This window comes from Paroedura picta, chromosome 10 (genome assembly GCF_049243985.1).
Source record: "Paroedura picta isolate Pp20150507F chromosome 10, Ppicta_v3.0, whole genome shotgun sequence".
NCBI lineage: Eukaryota > Metazoa > Chordata > Lepidosauria > Squamata > Gekkonidae > Paroedura > Paroedura picta.
In genome coordinates, this window is record NC_135378.1 from 53,138,802 (window position 1) to 53,160,933 (window position 22,132).

A 22,132-nucleotide genomic window follows, 5' to 3' on the forward strand; every position below is an offset into this window, starting at 1 on the left:
TATAATCCTAATTTTTCTTGTGTGGAATTAAGGTGCAAAGATAAAGTTGCTTTAGAAATGTCATTATGAAAAATCACTAGGTTTGCTTTCCATGCACACACTTAGGAATGTGTTTGCAGTAGATGATGCATGTACTATATCTGATCTAAAGAGACATCTGTGAGCAAGAGTTTATTCAGTGTTCCACTCTGAAAATTACCTTATACCAATTAGCTTAAAGGCAGCACTGCCTCAAGCTTCTTCTTGCTTCTAGCCAGCACTTCCACCTCCAAGCTGCCATTTGAACATGAGCTTGGGTGTTCCTCTCCCCCAAGAGCCGTACTTTCAGGCACATGAATTTCAGCTGTGATGGTGATGGGCCAAACGAGCTTCAGGGCAGCAGGTTACAACAGGCAACCTATTCATTTGAAGCAGGGTCCACATAGGCCCTGATTCCACTGCCATCCCAGGCCGACCTAATCCCTACTGACCATGCCTGAAGAAGGGGCAGGCATGCTCCTGCTCAGAAAGGCAGTGGCAACACATGCACCTCAGAGCAAGTTCCCTGAGCAGCAGTGTTTGCAAATGCAGAGTACACCACCAGTTGTTGGCACGGGGTGCTGGTATTCACTGGGAGCACGGCCAGAAAGAGCTCTGATTTAATGATGTCACTGTTCTGGGTCCTCAAAGAGTCCTAGCACGACTAATGGACTGCCATGTCAAGAACCTTTTCCACACCCTTTTAGTCTTTCCTTCCTGTTTACATTAGCTTTACTGTCCTTGCACTTTTGTCATTCGGCCCCATCCTAGTTTCTTGCTTAACGGAATTTCCCCTCTAGTTTCCATCAGAAAATTTCAAAGTGTTGTACAAAAGATTTTTTTACTATTAGAAATCACAAAAACAATAAAAGAATCGCAGTAGCAAGATGTATTTTTGAGCAGTAATAATCTTTTATGATGCATTAAATTTTGAGTATGTGCTAGTTCTGTGAGCTGTATGATAGATTTTGCCTTAGTAATTTACGTTCTTGCTTGCAAACATTTTGTTGTAAAATGTTGGCATGTCCTTTAACTTCTGCCCAATGGTGTTTTCTATGTAAACAATTCCTGACCCCGTCCCATGCCTTCCGTCATGGCTGGCCAAATTGGCTTTTGCTGTCTGACCATCTTAACTGACTTTATTAAATCTCTTTCCCCTCTTCTCTTAACAGCTGCAAATCAAAAAGAACCTTTGACTCCAATATTTAAAGTGAAAGATGAACCTAAGGATGAAGAAAATACAAGTTCTGCTTTGCCTAAGCCTAGCTTTGCTTTCAGCCATGAACCTGAAACTTCTGCCCCAAGCATCCCTGAGGAGAATCTCAAACCACAGGAAGTGCCAGCAAATGTATTACGACAGGACATGTCAGTCAAAGCGGCATCTGAACTTCTCATGAAACTATCGGGTAATTATATTCGGCATCTCATTTTTAGTTTCATTTTTGTTCTAGCATCAATAGGTGAGAGGCAGATCTCTACTTCATGTCATTGGTTATTTACTATTATGCTACCAAGGCTCCTGAACTCTAGTATATAATTGCAATAGGATTGTAAAACATTATAGGTTCTTCTCCATGACATTCCCTCCACTCAGATTTGAAGCTGTATAGACCCCATCAACTGCTGTGGCCCTTCTGGAAATCTAGGAAACCAAGGGGGCACTATCCCCACCTCTCACATATGCATTGCTGCATCCCATTCATGATGTATTAGCATTCACCTACAAGTTTATATGCATCAAATAAATATTACAGTTGTGGACATAAAGATATTCCTTAATGTCTTTTATTTTTGTTTATTTCACTTCTCCTCCTTTTCCCCCAATGGGGACGCAAAGATGCTTACATTATTTTCCTCTCCATTTTATCCTCACATCAACCCTATGAGTGTGTGATTGGTCCATTGTCGCCCAGCAAGCTTCAATGGCAGAATGAGAATTCAAACCTTGGTGTTATTGGCTTGTTTATGGTATGACTCATTAGTGATGTATGTTGTATGTGTCTTATTTTTAAGATACTTCCAATGATTGCAATAGCCTTGGCCAGAGGGGTCAGTAAGATTTCAAGCTTGAGATGTGAATATACATTCCAGAAAGTGAGCCATGGTATAAGCATGAAAACTACTAAAAACCTAGGGTCACAGCTGATATATTTTTCTTGTGGTTCCTGTGTCATCCACCACTGTTCTTCCTCATTATGGGAGATCCTGCACAAACTGAGAAAATTCATTACAGGTGATAGCTCCGTATGAACTTTTGCATTAGATTTAATGACAGCATATATGCTAGCTGAAGGTTGATTCTGCCTTGATCTCTTGAAGTCCTTTCTATGAAGTTTTCAGGCCATGGCCACAACTGAAGAATGGTTTTTAATAGAAACAATGCCCTTTTTGAAAACACACTTCCATTTACAGAGTATTTTATGTCATTGTGACAGGGGTGGGGGGACCAAGTAGCTAGTCATCTGGTTGGTCATTCTGAGGCATGAGAGAGGAAAAGCTTTTCTGAGCAAAGGTCTAGGAAGGCCATACACTGCTATTCTCTCCATGGTCTGGGGACATATGTTCATGAGTCCAAGTTTGCAAAATTGGGATAAAGACATAGCTTATTGGCATCACTTCATACACACATAGTTTACAGCTTTTCATATGTCATAATCTGGCAATAATTACAATGCCTTTTCTGATCTGTGTTTGCTATTTCTGAGAGTGGCTAATAGTATTTTTGGCACAGAGATAAAATAAAGACTAGCATGTCATACAGGCTGAACATCTGGTACTAAATTAAAACCTCAATATGCTGTGAGTCTCCACAGGCACAGATAATTCTAGTCTTGCACCTCGGTGGCAAATGCCATATATGCCTGGCATTGATAGTTAGCCTGACAGGCAGTTCTGTTTAATACTGAAAATGTCAGTAAGGACTGAATTGGGACAGGAATCTCTTGATTTGATTTTTGGTAAATGGTGGAGGAGAAAAGAACCATTTTGTAATCTCTGTTGGCTGCCTATTGAGTATACATACACAAGTAAATATTAAAAATAATAAAAAGGAAGTTAAAAATCTATATTTAAGCACGCAAACAAGGTTCTGTTACTTTTTTTTAGTTTTCAAATAATTCATTTTTTTCTTAAGGTCCCCCTGCCCCTCCTGGAAAACGTTTTTATAATAGTAGAACAGCTATTCGTCCATGTTCCTGTTTGTATCTATGTGCTATCTTAGGCTTGCCCATCACTCTACAACATATTTAGATAGCATATCTGTAATGGTGAACTATTGATTGGACAGCACTGACTACATCTTTAAAAATATACTGGACTTTGCATTAAATATTCATTTTAATAGGAATTTTGAGAAAATTTCTAGTAGTATGCAGGGTAATACATTTATTTTCACTGACCAAGCACAAATGTTTATGGGTACTGTTCTGGATATAAATATGGAAATATTCATGGTGAAAAGAGCATGTTTTCTTCCTGTTCTCATGAATATGAAGTGTTCGTATGTGTATTTGGGGTGTGGGGGGTGTCTATTATTAATTATTGTGCATACAGTTATAAAGAATGAAAAAGTTGTATTTACTGAACATTTTCAAGCATGCTAATAATATGTTTAAGAAGGTACCCATCACAGACTTGCAGTTCCTAGAGACAACCAGAAATGTAATACTGATGACCAGGGTGGGCAAGGAGTCCTCAATATAGTCTGCCATGGGAATAGTAGATTTTTAAATGCTCGTGGTGACACCAGGAGGAGGAGAGTTCCTCTTTCAAAAAGGTGTGAGTTTGTACATGTAGTTTGTACATGTGGTTTCAGTGTCATGAGTTACAGCAAATTCCCTAGACAGACAGTATTCAATAGCAGCCTTATGTAGATCATGTTAATGTTAATGTGTTAATGTCAAGCCTGAATGTTTCAGTCACCTGTGACTGTTGTCTGGTAAGCTTTTTTCAAGAATGGCTTGCAGATCCATCCTAGTTGGTAAAAGTTGTTCTTGACTACTTTCAACATATGACTATCTGAAGACAGAGTTAAGCCTAGAAGTACCCCTCAGCTATGTGCTCTGCAGAAATGTAAACCTGTCCTACATCAGAACTCCTATTCACATATGAGTTTCTATCTACTTCTCCATTATTTCTACATTTGGCCGAAGTTGCCAACAAAGCTTTTTGAGAAAATATGAAAAAAACCCAACTCTTCTTCTCCTAAAGAGTGTAGTTGTCAAGCCTAGCCAAAATCTTTGGTCCTGATATATGTGTCACATTACTATAGCATGGTGGTTTTATATTTGTATTGGTTATAAGATTTTTCTTAGAAATATTTACTTGCTTGCTATGATGGTTTCTTCATCTTTCCACAATTGCCATTCAAATGAAATTGTAAGAAAAGCCGTACATTAAATTCTCATTCCTTTCATGGCTTTGAACTCACTATGCTGAGATAGTGTATGTTAGAAATACAGCAGACTGTTTATTTTATTTGTGTGTTTTAAGTAATTCAGTAAGAATTGCTGATGGTGGCATTTCGTCAATAGATTGAAAGCAAGGAATTAATAGGGATTTACTTAAAAGAAACCTCACAGTTTGTCTTTCTATTACTGGCCAGCCTTAACATCATTCTTTAGTCCTGTATTTCTTGTACTCTTCATGGTTATTTATTTTCAGTTCTCAAACTCTTGCACTTGTTTGAAACAGCGTAGAGCATAAGGATGATGAATAATATATTTTGAATGAAATGGTTTTGTTTAGCTTATTTCTTGTAATACCATTGTTCCCAGAGATTCCGAAGCAGATGTCACTGGACAAGCTTTTAAAATAAACACATGTGTTCTGATCATGCTTAGCTAAATCGTTTTAAGACTTGGTTGCAGGATTTGCCAGAAGTGCACTAGACTGGCTTTGCTGTTTGCAGTGTTGTGGCTTTAGTGCGTTCATGTCTCAGCAAACTTGGCAGTAACTGTAATTTGTACTGCTATCTTTGTGAAAATTTGGACTGTGTTTTTTTAATCCAAACAGTGGCCCAGTTTCAGTGCTTCTCAGTTTGAAAAGTCCTTTCAAATCTCAGCAGCTATCTTCTAACTCCAGATGCCTTGTGTGGTCCAGGAAGTCTTTCCTTTCTCATTCTTTTTCATATTTATTTGATCTGAAAATGACAATACAACAGGCCTCAGTCCTAGATGTGCCATTTCTAAAACAGTGTGGTAGCATTTTGCTCTGAGTTTAGTGCTTAGTGCTTCATATATTGATATCCTCTTGGTCAGTGTGCCTCCTGTCTATCTTTTCCATTATCCCACAATATAATTTTGCTTCTGGATAAGTTCCTCTTTGTCAGGAATTTCCAAGCAGAGTTTTGATGACTATACTTGGAAAAATTATCCAAGTCTAAATTGTGTCTGACCTTCATATTTGGCCAGTCCAGTTCTTCAGTCTAAACCTGCCCTTTTGAATTGGACCTCCTTCTTCCCAAGTTAAGAAATGGTAGAGAGAAAGAATATGCCTAAATGACTGATCAACTCCCAAACAAAGTTTTAGAAATCCATTTTAAAATATAGTTACTACAACTTATTTGAATGGAAAAATTAATTGTAAGGGCAGGGCTCCTACATCTTCAGATGTGGCAGTTATTTTGCTTCCTGATCATATTCCTGAGTGAGAGGAGGTGAAAGGAAAGGAATAATTTAGCCAATATATAATTGAAGAAGAAGAAGAGTTGGTTCTTATATGCTGCTTTTCTCTACCCAAAGGAGTCTCAAAGCGGCTTACAATCGCCTTTCCTTTCCTCTTCCCACAGCAGACACCCTGTGAGGTGGGTGAGGCTAGAGAGCCCTGATATTACTGCTCAGTCAGAACAGCTTTATCAGTGCCATGGCAAGCCCAAGGTCATGCAGCTGGTTGCATGTGGGGGAGTGCAGAATCAAACATGGCTCGCCAGATTAGAAGTCCGTGCTCTTAACCACTACACCAAACTGACTCTCACTACACCAAACTGACAAGAGTTAATGCAGATCTTTCTTTCCAAAGTGTGCTTTCACTGAATTAGGGAGGTAGATTCAGGTAGTTAACTGTGTTGAAATTAACCAGCAGAACAAAGTTTGAATAAAACTTTGTTGGCCCTAAAGGTGCCACTGGAATCAAACTTTGTTCTGTTAGAGAGGGATTTTATTCTGTGTCAGTAGTAACTCCTGTTTGCTGGATCTATTCTGATCTCTGGCACTGCCATGTTTAAATGGCAAATGTGTAGCATATAGGCAAATCTGCCACTGAGTTGACTGGTTGAATGTCTTGCAGTGGAGAGGGGTTGATCATTAGAGTCAAATATATTTTCCCTTACCCACATGTACTCCAGATGCTGTCTCCTCTCTGTGAGCAACATGCAGAGACTACAGTACTATTTAGTTGCAGCTCTACTCAGTAAAACAAAATCAGATCCCAACCATGATAAAGATCATGGAAATGGATAGAATTCTTTGTAGTTCTGTAGAAGGTTTGGCATCCTGAAAACTATCCTTAACTGATCCCATTCTCTGAGCATGCACACCATGTTCTTACTAAATGTTCTTCTTACCCTATGTCATGTTTGTTTATTATTTATTGGCCATTTGCGCCTGCTTTGTCAAGCTACCTGCTTCCTTGAGTTGTTCCGTCAAACACCTCCTTATGCATACTGTTCTTATAAAACAGGGAGACTTTCTGCTCTGTGTTTAATATTTGTCAGAGAGGATTCTTTATGTCTCTCCTGGGGGAGATCCAGTTAATGGGAAGTTGGGAAGGGTTCCATTCAAAAACATGTTTGCCTTTGAAATCAACTGTTTAGTTTTAATAACAAATGTAATAAACATAAAAAGAAAAAAACAGAAGTTTAGAAAGCAAAATTATGGGGGGATATTATCTCCTTTTCAAAGAGGTCCCATGTCCTGGAGCTGTTAAAATCTGCACAGATTTAGTTGGAGTTCTCTATAAGAGAGAGTGAAGTGCTGTCAAGTCACACCCAACTTATGGCAACCCATAAGTTGTTTTGCTAAGCAGGCTGCGCTCTGGACCTGTTTGTACTGTTGCACTATTTGTATTATTTGCACTGTTTGCACTGTTACAACTATCAGTTATTAGTATCAGTTAGTAGTATTATTGTTACGGTTATTTATATGTTATGGATTGTTTCATGCATTGTTTATACGTTTTATGTAAACCGCCCTCTGGGGAGGGCGGTATATAAACAAACAAACAAATAAATCTGCTGTATACTAAAGCAGATCATTTTGCATCTGTCTCAGTATTTTCTACTCTGACAGGCAAGAGATCTCCAGACTCTCAGAGGCTTATTCCACATGGTGGCGTGTGCACCAGGCCACCAGCGGTGCATAGCTGCATGCACTGCATCAGTCTGTGTCCACACGGGGGACACATTTCAGCACGGGATCTGCTCTGGTGCTGAAATCTGTCCCCCTGGGAAATAACGCAGGGGCGGATTAGTTCTGTCACATGGGAGGAGCGCAGAGGGGTTATTTTGCAGGAAGGTAGGTTTGCATGGAACGCAATCCCACCTTCCTGCAAAATAAAAATAAATACCTCGGTTTGCCCCGCAGCAAAGCTGATTGAGGCATTTTTTGCCCCTTCTGGACCACCGTAGAAGAGGGAGGAGCTGGGCTTGGAAGGACCTGGCTCTTCCCTGTCCTCACGGGCCTGTCGCAGGACAGGTCCTGTTGCAGTGGGTTAAGGGAACTCTGAAGAATCCGTGTCCCCTTAGCCTCGGGGGACTGATCCGCGCCAGGCCCAGGAGTGCAGTGGGCTGATGGCAACATCATGTGAAAGCAGAGATTTACCCCGCTTCCATAGGACTGCCCTCTCGGCCTTTTCCCCCTGTGCAGAATCAGTCAGAAAGATCATTCTCTCTTGCATATTTTTGAGTGGACTTTTGGTAAAGCTAAAGTATCTTCTTTTTTTAAATGTTATATGACCACTTTCATATAGCAAGGAGACTTTTGATTATTTGTGCTGTGAGGGAAGAGAGCAGCTTCTCAGTTAATAGTGCTGCAACCAGGTGTAAAACGACTATTTGTCTAAGATACAGGCATATGGTAAAGATTAAGAGGGCAACATGTAAGTACTGAAAATTGTTTCAGTTGCAAATTAGCAGACTGGAAAGGAAAGCAGGACACACGTCAGTATTTATACAGTAGTGTTTGGATTTCATCATTTCAGTTTAGACATATAATGCAACCATGTATCTCTGTTAGTGTATTTATGCAAGCAAGTATACTACAATAGCTTCTGTGACTAATGTATCTTTAGGTTTTGAATAATTTTAACAGGCATAGCTGCCTTTTTTATAATCCAGTTGAATGTTAGCATGGATCATTTCCGCCCAGAATGTGCTCAGCATAATGCAATAAAGCTCACATCAAACATTTTTTTTGTGTGTTTTCTGTCCCCAAGAGAATGTTTCCAATTAGCATTCAATGTTAAGAATTTCCCTGAAAATGGGAAGCAAAATAAATATATATTTTATAAATCAGCACATTTCCAAATATTATGAGCAGTTCATATGAAGAAGCCTTTTACACTGTATCTTTATTATGTTTATTTTGCCCTCATTTTGAAAGCAACTAAGTTTTCTAACTACATATAAATTACCCTTGGTTGATAACTTTTAAAATTTTGTGCTATAAGATTAATACAAATTACAGATTCTTTTCATTTTGTTCTAAGACCCATCTGCGTTTATGTTCAGGTTTAACTTTTGTTTTACTTCTTAAACAGGCAAGTGTTTGTTTTAAATTTCTTAAATGTTGAATGCCAAACCTGTAACATTTACACTTTGATACATGTTCATTTTATACACATTTGACGCTTGTTATTTAGCAAGTTCCATTGAATTACTTCTACTTCAGAGGTTGATGATCAGATACTCTGGCCTAGTTTTTAAATGCATTGCATTCCTTATAGAGAAAAAGAGAGAGTGTTTGAGTGGAGTGGTTTTGCCAAAACAATGATGAAATGATTTCCTGCTAAGATTTGTTTCTCCAGCTTCCAGATCAATCTGATTACACATGTGAGGGGTTTACATTTACTGATTCCATACCATATTGTTATTGGAAGTGTGGAACATTGCCATGGAGAACCTATATAAAATTACTGTCCTCTCTGTCCTCTTTCATGAATGGGGCAATATCATGTCAACATTATGTGCCACCTCTACTCTCCGTGTAATTTAAGGTGGTGAAGCTGACAAACTAATCATACTGTAACCTATCTGTTTTTACAATTGGAATCTAAAACTAAATTATGAATACTTTTTATTATGTAAATTCCATAATCCTGTGACTGGAAGTAATTGGAATTGTTTTATATTCGATATTTTCATAGAGAGTTGCTTGAGATCATTCTTTGGAGAGGGAACACAGAGATTCTAAAAATAAAAAATGTTGGCGTTTCTGCTAAGAATTTAATTGGTAGCTTGCAACATTTTTGGCATTTAAATGACAGCACTGAGAAGTATTGCAGAGCAGTAGAAGAAACCTGCTGATCTGGTAAATTAAGAATATTGCTTTGAGTATCACAAGGATATTTCTTGGGACATCTAAGAGATTTACACAGCTAAACTGACCAAAGTTAAGATGGTGAGAATCTTTGGAACTTGAACTATTGGTGTCTCTACAGTCCAAATGTTAAAAGGGTTTGGGAAGGATTGTGGGTTGGTGGTAGAACATCTGCTTTATGTGCAGAAGGTCTTAGATTCAGTCTTCAGATAAGCATCTGGGGTAGCAGGTTTTGGGAAAGATCTTTCTCTACTTAAGATCCTGGAGAGGAGTTGCCAGAGGGGCTAATATTGACTTACTATAAGGCAGCTTCCTAGGTCCAAATATTCCTGATGCTCATCTTTATTATTCATTTTCCATATGATCTAGCTAAAATTAAGCACATGCTTAATTATCTCTGTGAACCATTATCCTTACAATATTTAACTTCACTTTGATCTTCTAACATAACAGTTCAATTAAATCACTTTTCCCCCATCAATGTATCTTGTATGACTGTAATTTCTCAGTCTGTTGATAATATATAAAGTTTTATGTTTAGTGCTTTTTAATTTGTTTACAGTAATACCTAATCTTCAGAGTATGTTAGAACTGGAAAGGCTAGTGATTAATCAAATGTCTCTCCAGCACCAGCCTAAACATACAGAGGTCAACAGAGGAAGAACCTGGTAAACTTTATATTACCAAAACTGGAGATTAACTTAGAATGATGTACTAAAAGAAATGGAAGCTAAATTTAGTAATAATACAGAATAGTTGTAGGGCAAGAAGCCCTAAGGAGATGCCCTCACAATCCTATTGAAGTCTACCCAGTGAGGCTTCCCCCCCAGGAAAAAGTCTTTAAGATTACATTAATTAGGACCAGACAAGATATCATAAAACATTGCACAAGCGTTCAGTCTGAATGATTCTTGTCCTTACATCAGGCAGTGAGAAAATTTTCACCTTTCTTCCTCTGTTTCAGGTATTTTAGAGAACTGCTGTCAGAAATAAAGAAGGTTCTTTAACATGATAGCAGTCTTAAAATTTCTGAAAGAGGAAGGGAAATAAATATTCTCTGAATGCCTGACAGAAGAAAACGAGTCATTATTCCAATTTGAAAGCTAAGCATGCCTAGTTCCTCCAACTTAATATGATATACATTCCAAGCCCATTTTCTGCATTCTTCTCTTGGGTCCTCTGCAGTTTTCAATGTCATTGAAATGTGGCTTTTAAAGCCAGGCACAGGATACTAATACAGCCTCACCGATGCAGAGTAAAGTGATGCTATTCAGATACTGGTTGAGTTGCATTTGTTTTGTACATTGTATATGATGGTTATTAGATCTTCTTGTCTGAAACCTACAGGCATGAAATAGCTATTCTTTGAATGATTGTGGTCTATTATGGCCTGCATGTGTGCGGTGACCAGAGTGCCAATGCCTGCGCCTCGTCTCCCCGCCCCCCGCCCTGCGGCGCTGGCTGCTTTGGGTGCGAACGGCTGCTTTGGATGCCGAACCGTCCAATCCTAGTCTAGAGTTTACTGCAAATGGTATAACATTTAAACTTTTAGATTCTGCTTCTACTTTGTTTAATTAACTTTGGTATTGTGAGATGGAAGCTTTATTGCTGAATGTGGTTTTTATTATTTACCGCTCCACATTCTAAGGAAATTAGTACAGAGGTCTGTATTAGTTAGTGACAATAAGTATCAGCTGTTTTATTAATAGCACAGTCTAAAAATCCTGCAAATTGCCCTGAAGAGATTTGTCAAAAAAATTGATAATGTGGGTTAGCTGACTGGTAGGGTAGTAGTTCATATACTCTGCAATATTGTGCTTCTTATAGGCACTATGAACTCTGTCAAGAACTTTTATTTGGTAAGTAGGATAGCCATGTCAGTCTGTTGTAACTGTTCACAAAAAAGAGTCTCATGGCACCTTATAAATAGACAGGCTAGTTGCAGCATAGATTGACTTCATCAGAACCATGACATGACTTAGTGGAAAGTGTCAAGTCACAGCCAGCTAATGACAACCATGTAGGACTGTCATGGTAAGTGATGAACAGAGGTGGTTTACCATTGCTTGCCTCTGCATAGTAACCCTGGAGTTCCCTGGTGATCTCCCATCCAAAAACAAACCAGGACTGACCCTGCTTAGCTTCTGAGGCCCAAGAGCAGGCTAATCTGAGCCATCCATGTCAGGAAGTATTATGACTACACAGATACATACACACAGACTGTGGGTTTAAAAGGTCATAAAATGCAGGAGTTATGACCTGTGACATATCAATTTAAAACTCAATTGCTACTTTGGAAGTTCTTCTGAAAAATGGTATTAAATAAAGTTAAACAAATTAATTTGAAGTGGAGTGAAAAGGCTATATCACATGAAAGTATCAAATGTAAAAGGAAGGGCTAGGCATGTAGATCCTTTACTGGAGGGAAGGTCACATGATGTAGCCTGATCTGATCAGTTCTAGAAGCTAAGAAGGGTTAATACTTGGATGGGAAACCCCCAAGAAAAACTCTGCAGAGGAAGGCAGCGGCAAATAGCCTCTCATTCTTACTTGCCATGATACCCCATTGTTGGGGTAGCCATTTATCTGTTTGTACTTGATGGGATTTTCATAGGGATGACCATTACCAATTCATCATTAAAATATAATATATTACATTGTGTTTTTTATATCATGTCCCCGAGACTGCTCTTTTGTCAAGGGAAAAACGCCTTTGGGGATAGAATGAATCCTTTCTCGAGAAGAAGAGGATACTCTGATATGCTTGGGTTCCTCTTCCCACAATCCCTGGAGGCAGGAAATTGATTGCACTTCCCACCTTGGAGGGATGGAGCCCACTCAGACCTTTTCCTGCCTCTTCCTGAGAGAACAGTGGATTTAGAGAGTTCCTGAGATTTTCCCTTAAGGAGCTCCTTTGGTTGCACTTTTTCTGTTTCCACTTGTATGCCTTACTGTGTGCATTTCCATTTGTTTAAAAAACAAACTTTCTTTGTTCGTCTGACTTCCTCTTCCCTAAGGCTGTTTGCCTTTTGCCTGCTGCTCCAGACACTGTCATGTCTGCAGCTGAGGTTTCCAAATGTGGGGCCTCCTCAGGGGAGAGTTAGGGAGGTTATCCCCAGGCAGTGGAGTAGGAAATCTCTGCAAACCTGCTTGCCCTACTGAGGCAGAGCTCCTGGATGCGTTTATAGGTTATGAATTGGCTGGATTCCATAATGAAGAAGCAGACTCGATTTTTGGTGTCAAAATTGTGCCCTCTACTGATCAGCTGAGACAACTTGTATCGGCCCATCAGGCCTGTTCAACGCAACCTTCTGTAGCCATCAGAGTAGTGAGTCAAAGGGAGGCAGTAGCTCCCCACCAGGGGAAAAACCAGGAGAGGTGAAGAAAGGCCCTTTGTTGTCCCAACAGACTTCCAGTATTAGCTAGAATAATTTGTCTCCAATCAGAGAAGAAGAAAAAGATGATGTGAGACCTCTTTCCCCCTCCCTCTGCAGTTAAACACCATGAAAAATATTAACTACTTCAAAGTCTGTAGACACAGAGAAATACCAGGGCTTCTCTTGGCCAACAAAGGCTGCCTATAAAACTACCTTCCCCATTAGAAGCAATTATTCAAATTTCTCAGACTACAGATCTGAAGATTGGGATTCCCCCTGATTATCATAGTGTCCCCTCGCCTCCAAGAAGAAGGAACCTTCAAGTTAAGTCCAATGTTCTGTTCATTGCTTGTCAGAATTCTTTTGAAGCCCTAATAATAATGCACATAAAGATAAACTCTTGAGTCAGTGACAATAAATTACATTTCTGTAAATTTTAACATAAAACAGTATTTTCATGATTAACTGACAAAGATGTAGGTGAAAAGATTTCAGTCTGAGTTCACATAAAAAGTAGTAAATGCTCAAAACTTTTCCATTACATATCTAGGATCAAAGGATAGCTGTGTCTGGAAGGTTTCCCCTCTTCAGTTTTATACTGAAGAGTCATACAAAAGTTACACAGTATGCAACACTCATCTTCCATATTTAATTCCCATATAAAGCATGACCTGTTCTCATCCTTTTCCTATTAAGCTACAAAAACCATTGAATGCTTGTCATTCTGCAAGCGTGCCTGTGTATGCAATTTTTTAAAAAATCCTATTAAAACAGAAACACAACAATGAAGTAAAAATACAAAAATAAAATACCGGTTTGTTTAGTTATCTTGTTATATTGCAACTGACATCTGGCGACAATTAAGCAGTGCTGTATGGCATATCTTCTTTTCCAAATTACTTACAGAGATTTAATTAACCTGTTGGTGAGCTCCATTTCCCAAACAGTATGCCAATTTAGGATGTTTTTCAGGCTTGGTCCTGGAAAGGGCATACTGTAAGTATATTTAAGATCATTTAACTTAACAACCCCTTGCAATGACAACCATATAAATATGTACATACATAGAAGATGTGTATACACTCAGCCATGTAACCCAAATAACATGCATATCAGTGAAAACCTATATAGTACATAGCCTGGGTTCTTATGCCTACTTATGCGTGAAGCTCACTTCAATTAAACTATTAGCATTCTAGTACAAGGAACCTCTGAGATGAAAGGTGAGATACGCTGTTATTACTATTGTTACTATATAATTATATAATAACACAATATAATAACATCAGATAGACTAAAATCTATTTGACTGGAGATGATGAGCTAGCATACAAAATATTCTGATTCCTCATCTTCCTTCTTGAGCACATTGCAGACTTCTGACTGACCTTATGCTGTTCTTGGGGGGGGGGGGGCTGGATACCAGGAACAGTATTTCGGGAGGGATTTCAGGCTGCAGGGGAGGCAAAAGCATTCTCATTTGCTGATGGAAACTTCTCTCATCAGCAGAACCCAATTCTATTGCCGTGGTTTCAGGGATGGTGTCTAGCTGTTTGCTGGTTGCCTCTATGTTCTTCCTCCCACTTTGTTGCCACTGTGCTGCTGCTTTTCCGCTTCTTTAAGGAGGTGGTTGGAGACTATAAAGAAGCATTTGAATTTAGAAGTCACCATTAGAACTTAGAAGTCACAGAGACATACCCACACCCGCTTCTGAACGTGGGGCCAGCAACTCTGCTGAAGTAGATAACATATACATGTGTAAAATACACAAATTTCAAAACCATTCAGTAGTATTGGAGTTTTCCCTTTTGCTTGATGAAGGTTTGGATCAGAAGCTTCAAAACATCCAGCCTGCACCCGTCATTTGGCTGACCTGTGAAGAACATGATCCATGAGTTCTAGCAAGTAATTATCAGCCAATCGTTTATATGATGGGGAGTGGCAAGGATGTGGCTTACATGTATTTAAGCGTTAAAACCAGTCCAACATTGATTCCCTAATGAGAATACTTTATTCTGAGGCGGATCACAATTAATTTGTTGATCAGCATTCCTTGTGCCAGAGATACAGGTGTGAAGTTAAGAGACTTCAGTCTTCTTCTCTATTTGACAATTTTTTTTTTACAATAATGTCTTGAAGTCTGCAGAAGGAAATTAATTTTGTGTCCCTAACTATATATCTACTTCATATTGAAGTAGAATTTTAATCACAGTGTAATATACTTTGTAGTTTATTAGATTCTGGTAGATAATCTGCTTTCAAATAGCTTTGAGATTACATCTAATACTTCAAATGACCCGTCTTTTATATGTGTGTATCTAATGAAAAACATGTTAATTTTTTTTAAAAAATGAGATCATTTGAAATAATGTTAAAAAGCAACACTTTAAAAAGTATTCAGCAAACTTTCAATGAGAAGTTTAATATACATTGCTTTGCTATTACAGTTCTTTAAGGACGCTTAGATCTCTGGAAATACCTGTCTGAATTAGAGTATTCTCTCATCAGTTTCTTGAAAGGGGGGTATTTGGGATTTTGGAAAGTTTAATGCTGTAATGTATGGTACCTGGTGGATCTTGGTATTTATGAACCCACAGTCCTCTTCTCATCTTTCCTACTTAATTCTTTATCTGGTTGAAGTCTAAAGAGAACGCTTTCACATGTCTTTCCCACAGCTGGGCCAGCCATCTAATTAGGCACCTCCCCTGCTTTACTGATAGTGAGGCCGGGCTTTATGTTATAGTGGCATGCTGTTTTTATCTCACCCATGCCATGCACCCAGCCCTGACCCCAGTTTGTTTGTGGAAATTCTGTTTCTACAGCAAAGCCTTCTAGAATTTCAGATATAGCTTCTTCCTTCAACTCATACTGTTCCAGGGCACAGTTTCTCTGCATAGCTGCAGAATCCACTTGTATACTTACACAGAGAATATGAATAGATTCAAATGAGTAGCCGTGTTGGTCGGAAGTAGCACAATAAAATCAGAGGCCAGTAGCACTTTTAAGACCAACAAAATTTATTCAAGGCATGAGCTTTCGAGTCTGAGGAAGAGTGCTTGCACTCGAAAGCTCACACCTTGAATAAATCTTTGTTGGACTTAAAGGTGCTACTGAACTCTGATTTTATAGAGAATATGAAGCTGGATTAAAAGTGTTTTTATCATCTTCTGTATTCCACACAGTACTTACAGTCACCCAACTCGTAAGGCAAAGATTGTACTTGAAGTCCATATAGTATACTCTAAGGAGTAAGAAAGTAGGGCACATTGTCATTGGCAGGAACTAAATTGATTTCTGAAATACGTATCCTTATAGTTGGTCATAGACTCTCACTGGTGTAAAATCCATCTCAGTGTTCTCTTTTTTTCCTAATTACTTTTCTAAACACGGTCAACATTAAGCCTGATTCACATATGACATTTTTCTCAAAAAGCTATACACATTCTTTGCCCAGCTGTTTCAGCAAGTGTGTAAGGAAATTAGGCATAAACTGACACATTACCTTCCCCACAGAGTTCAGCTGTAGCATGAAACCATGTTTGATTAAACCAACCATGGTTAATTATCTGAACCTACATCCCCACACTATAAGTACTTCAGATGATCCTAAGCCAGGATATGAACCTAGTTTAGTAACCACAGTCTGAATTATATTTACATATTACATATGAACATAGTAACCTGGTTTAATCCTAGTATGTACCCTGTCAGTATATAGCAATGTGGCAATAATACATACTTACAAGGGAAAAGCAAAGCCAGTGCAGCCCTGGCTATCTCAATTCCTGGAGGTCTGACCACAAAGTTTTTTGGTACTTTTTCTAGCTCTGCTGTATCCTTTTTAATTGTAACTAGAACTCTACACAGTATTCCAAAATAGGGTGTGCCACAGCTCTGTACAAAGGCATTTTATTTTCATTCCCTTTCCTAATAATTCCTAGCATAGAATGTGCCTTTTCCCCTGCTACCAACACAATCAGTTGACATTTTCATCAAGCTTTCTCTTACAACTCCAATATCTCTTTCAGTTTTCTCCAAGCTCCCTCTTCGGTTTATTACAGAGTGTCAAAATGACTTTAGAGAAGTGCCAGGATAGTGGGATGGCAAACTCAGTTGCATAAAGTTCACTTAACACTTAATAAACATCTGTATGTTTATTGTGTGAGTGGAAACAAGTGGTTATGCTTAAGAGGCTCAGTGAGATTAGTGTTCCCAGTTTGTGGGACCTGTCCCAAACATGGCTTGCCTGTGACAGTGGGATGTCAGTCACCATACTCAAAAAGTTTGGAATCACTGAGTTAGATGATATCCTTTGGATGTAGAAGATGCTGGGATCAATCTCCAACATCTCCAGTTTAAAAAAGGATTACGTAATAGGAAGATCCTTGCCTGAAATCCTGGAGAGCCCCTGCCAATCAGAATAGGCAATATTGACCTTAGTAGATCAGTGGTCTGATTCAACATAATGGTGTTTGCATAGAATTGGGAACATAACTAGGCATACAAACAGGGCCAGCTCAAGAGACTTCCACACCCTAGGGCAGGAATGGCCAAACTGTGGCTCTCCAGATGTCCATGGTGCTGGAAGGGGCTTGTGGGAATTGTAATCTATGGCCATCTGGAGAACAACAGTTTGGCTACCCCAGCCCTAGGCCAACCACTAGCAGGTGTCTGCCCCTGCTATTTGGTGATTGACCTTGTCTTCCACCCCTGCTAGGTGGGTCCCTCCCCAGCCATAGCCTGGCTATGAAGAAAGTCACCATGCCCAGAACCAAGACTCTGTGCTTGAGCTGAGCATTCAGAGACCTGGCTGGGGGAGAAAGAGATACGGCCATCTTTCAATTCAGGTTGATGGGGAGCCTGACAGTGGCAGAGCTGGCTGCCATTCCTGCCTAATTCACGGGTGTGGGAGTAAGGAAAGCATGCCAAGTGAGTAGATGCTGGCTGCAGTTCTGGTGCCAAGGGCACTGCTCAGGTAGCTGCTTGTTGCCACTTCCATTCCTCTGGCTCCCTAGACAATTATCTAGGATGACTTAGTGGGCAGGCCATTCCTGCAGATAAGTACAACTTGGGAGGAGCTTACAGAGAACAGTGCTGAAGCCAGAATTTACAAAGGGAGGATCTGGGCCAAATCCTGGACTCACAAACTAATCACAGTTAAAATAAGCTATGGTTTTGCCTTACTTCTCAACAGACCCAGAATCATTTTTGAATCCACTATTCTGTGTTAAAGAGGAAATGCAGAATGTTCAGGGGGGAAAATGTGTGTGTGTATATATATGTGTGTGTGTGTGTGTGTACACATATGTACAATAGGGAGAGCCCTATGGGACAGCAAGTGTTATTTGGGTTTCTGATTTAAGCCACTTGGGTTCAGAAAACTGTTCCCTTTAATGTTTTATTTAAGCTATCTAAGTGCACATTTATGTCTAGCAAATCAGAACAATTAGCATTCATTCGACAGCATGACCTGCCAGTAGTAAATGAAAATGAATGGTCAGATTTATTTATTACACTGCAAAGGTAGAATAGTTGTACCTCTTAAAATTGCGGTAGTTAACAGGCCTAATGATCTTTGTTATAAGACATGAAGCTTCTAAGTTTGTCATATGAGTTCTAAAAATGAAACTATATTCTACACTTAATTTTTTTCCAACTATGTGCTTTTATTTCAGGATCAGAAAATCCGTGGGTTTATAACATTAGTGGGAGGAAGGAACTCAAAAGTTGAGCTGAACAATAAAAATAATGTAAAACTTGTTAATTATTTATTGTAGTACACAATTAAAAACAGAATAAAACTTATTAAAAACTATACCGAACTAACAGCACATAGAACCAAGGACCAAATGCATTTCGACCCTTCCGGGTCTTCCTCAGTGGTCAAGATTATGATAATACACTCTATATAGAAATATACCTATATAGAACTCTCTATAATGTGTAGCTAAATGGTTGAGTGGGATCTGTAAGTGTAAGTTTTATCCTTTTTGGAGACCAATTCCTATGTTAGCTTTTTCTGACGCACATGAGATTACACTCTGAGTACAGAACTTAATGATAGCGAAGAGTGGTGACTTTAGGGACATAACATAGTAACTGTTGATTGAATTAGTAGAAGTTAAGTTGGCTGGAAACTTCAAGACTTTGTTGCCCCGAAAATAACATGCAACTGTTGATAATCATAATTTTGTTTTAAAATACCTAGAAGATTTTGCACACTTTCTTACCTTCTTGCAAAACAACAGTGTGAATGTTTGTTAGCATATCCTCAGAGGAAATCCCTGCAGGAAGTCTGGGACAAGGGAAAAAATGGAGCAAAAAGGAGAATCTGGGGGCGGAGTGGGAAGGAAATAAGATTCTATTTTTGTAAGGAAGAGCTTCATAAGCCAAGCAATACTTATGTCTTAAAACTAAAAAATTAGAGAACACTAGAACATGTGAGCAAAGCTATTTTGCGAAGGAAGCTTTGTTTTTTATATTTAAAAACTCATAAATCTTAACATTTCACTTATTTTGCAAATACACTTTCATATCCTCATCTGCACACAGTATAATTACACATTCTCTACTGTCAAATAATGATGAACATATCAGCTGTCATATAATGTTGAAGGGGAATTGAAACCTGCAATTAAGTCAATAGGAAACAAAAAAAGTTGAAGAAAAATCTTCCAGCCTTATTTTTTAGACTCAAAGTATAGTTCTTATAATTCTCTAAGTAGTTCTTATTCTGTAATATGCAAGGTATGAACAGCTATCTTGTTACTCTGTTCCTGGTGATCTCTTAGAATCTACTGTTGATACCTTTCAACTTAAAGCCTGGATATTTAAATCAGTTGTCCTGATAGACAGATCACTAATTTTGCCATCATGGTCTGCTCCTTGTTTAAATTATTCAAAACTGACCACTTTAGATGCCTCTGTTTAGTTAATACTCCAGATCAGTGGTCCCCAACCTGCGGGCCGTGGCCCGGCGCCGGGCCGCAAAGGCCATGGCGCCGGGCCACGGCTCCCTCTCCCCGCCCCCCCCTCCGCAGTAAAAAACTTTCGGGGTGCGGCCCGATCCGCGGGTGCGGCTCGCGGGCGCGGCTCGATCCGCGGGCGCGGCTCGATCCGCGGGCGTGGCCCGATGCGTGGGCGTGGCCCGATGCGTGGGCGTGGCCCGCGCGGGCAGTCCCCGCGGGCGCGGCCTGATGCCCTGCCGGTTCCCAGCCTAATAAAGGTTGGGGACCACTGCTCCAGATCATAACCTTAGAGCAGCCTTCACATCATTAACACTTTCAGTCAAAGCAAACACATGTTAGTTGGTTGTTACAATCAAAAACCATAGAATCAATGCTACTGCATTTGCAGAACTCTAGTTCTCGAACACTTACCCGCATTATATCTGCATGTCTGCTGCCTTACCACTCTGTGCCACAAGAGGCTCTTTTTCTGATATTATACTACAGGCAAAAAACTGTGTGCCCATAGCAAAGACTTTGGACCAAGCAAGATGTCCTGAACCACAAGCCTCAGTTATCAGTAACAAGGACTTGGCTTATGGATATAAGGAAGACACACACTGAAATCTTTTTGGTTGACAGATTATGTGCTTTCCTGACTATTTTGTTATAGGTTAGTTATGTAACCAACCATACCAGTTGGTAGTGCTGTTGCACATCTGAGTGTGTACTGGGGAAATTGAGGGGAGGCTCTGCTGGAAATCTTGATGAAAACTGGTTCCTTAAACAAGTTAATTACCCTTCCAGTGCATGGAGAGTCATTCTATACCAGGGATTGCCCCCAGGCTCAGCAGGAATTCTGGAGGGGGTCCACAGCCTTTCCCCTCCTGCCTTAATGGACTCAGCCACAGGCTAGGGAACTGGCCACTTTGATTGCTCTCCCCGTCCCCAAGCATTAGTGAGTTCTCTTGTGGGTTTTTTTGTGCCTGGGAGAGGTGGAACCTGCACACCTACTCCCACTTTAAATCGCCTCCTGGCTCTCCCCCCACAGTCCTCCTCGAGCCTTCCTGTTAACACAGCTGGTGTTGTCACTTCTGGTGACATGTCACTTCCCCAGAGGGTAGAGTGGAGATGGCAGGTAGGTGTGGTTAGCTGATAACTTCTTGGGCTTTTTGAAGCCTGAAAAATTATTTCAGGAGCTGCTCCATGTTCAAAAAGGCTGTTATTGGGCTTTTACTGTGTAAGTAAGGTCAAACTTGAATGGTTAGAACTTCAGACATTGTGAAGATGGTAGCACTTGAGTTTATTAAGGCCCAGTTTAAACAAGACACTGTCAAGACAAAGAACTTCCTTAGGTTATTATTTAACTCAAACTACAACCCATGTAAAGTAGCTAGATGTGTTTAGTTAGCATGTCATCACCATACGATCATAAGGCAGCAGTCAACTTTAGCATGTATAGGTGGAGAGAGTCACATTTTTTATTATGCCCCATGTGAAAGAATTTAGAAGCTTGTTGGGGGAAACGTATCTTAGCTCTTTGCATTTTGTAGTAGTTTTCCATTGGTGAGGAATAAAGAAATTTTTTTGAAAATGTAAACTTTCACTAGGACTCTAAAGTAACACAATCCATTCTGCTGCCTTGTGACACTTCATTAGGCTGCATGTGTAGGCAAAATCAGAATTGGCTTGGTGGCTGATGAGCCCAAATATTCAAGATGGCTCTGATTTCACCTTGCTCCGTGGTAGCAGCTGCCAAGAAGCACAGCAGTTGCCAGTATTGAGAGGAAGCAAGGAATTCTATGCCTAGGTCACTCTTGTTAAGAGTCATTACTTAGTGCTACCATTGGTCACTGAGCCAGTAAGAACAGCCTGCCAGGTAACCAGCATGGTTAGTCTTTCCTATTATAGAGTTGCAGATTAAGAGAGCATCGGTATTCACTTTAGATTAACTGTGAAATGATCTAATCTACATATACAGTGGAATGTTATAGTAAAGTTCTGAAGCAGTAGACTGTAGAGTTGCTAATAGGACTGGAGAAAACTATTGAAGGGACAAGACAGAGGTTTAATAGATAGAAATGGACAGCTTAAGCTTTTCATGACAAGGACTGTAGCCACACCCCCATTGGATACTGTGCTATTATTGCATTGTAGCAATCAGTTGCCTCCAAGATTAGCTTGTTCACAGCAGAAAATCTAGTTGTGAATTATTGCTATGAAGAAATGATAGTGGTATATTGAACGATGCGAAGAT

At 39.6% G+C, this 22,132-nt stretch overlaps 1 protein-coding gene across 10 annotated transcripts in view; it reads left to right on the top strand.

Annotated features, from left to right (window-relative positions):
- Positions 1-22,132, top strand: part of ZNF827 (zinc finger protein 827) — a 132,023-nt gene that overhangs the window by 58,536 nt on the left and 51,355 nt on the right. For all 10 annotated transcript variants that reach the window (XR_013224764.1, XM_077300172.1, XM_077300173.1 and 7 more), the window contains one exon: positions 1,191-1,424. Coding sequence is in view for 9 of the 10 variants with exons in the window: in XM_077300172.1 (XP_077156287.1) it covers positions 1,191-1,424 (234 nt within the window). In the remaining variant the exon portion in view is untranslated. The remainder of the gene's footprint in view (positions 1-1,190; positions 1,425-22,132) is intronic.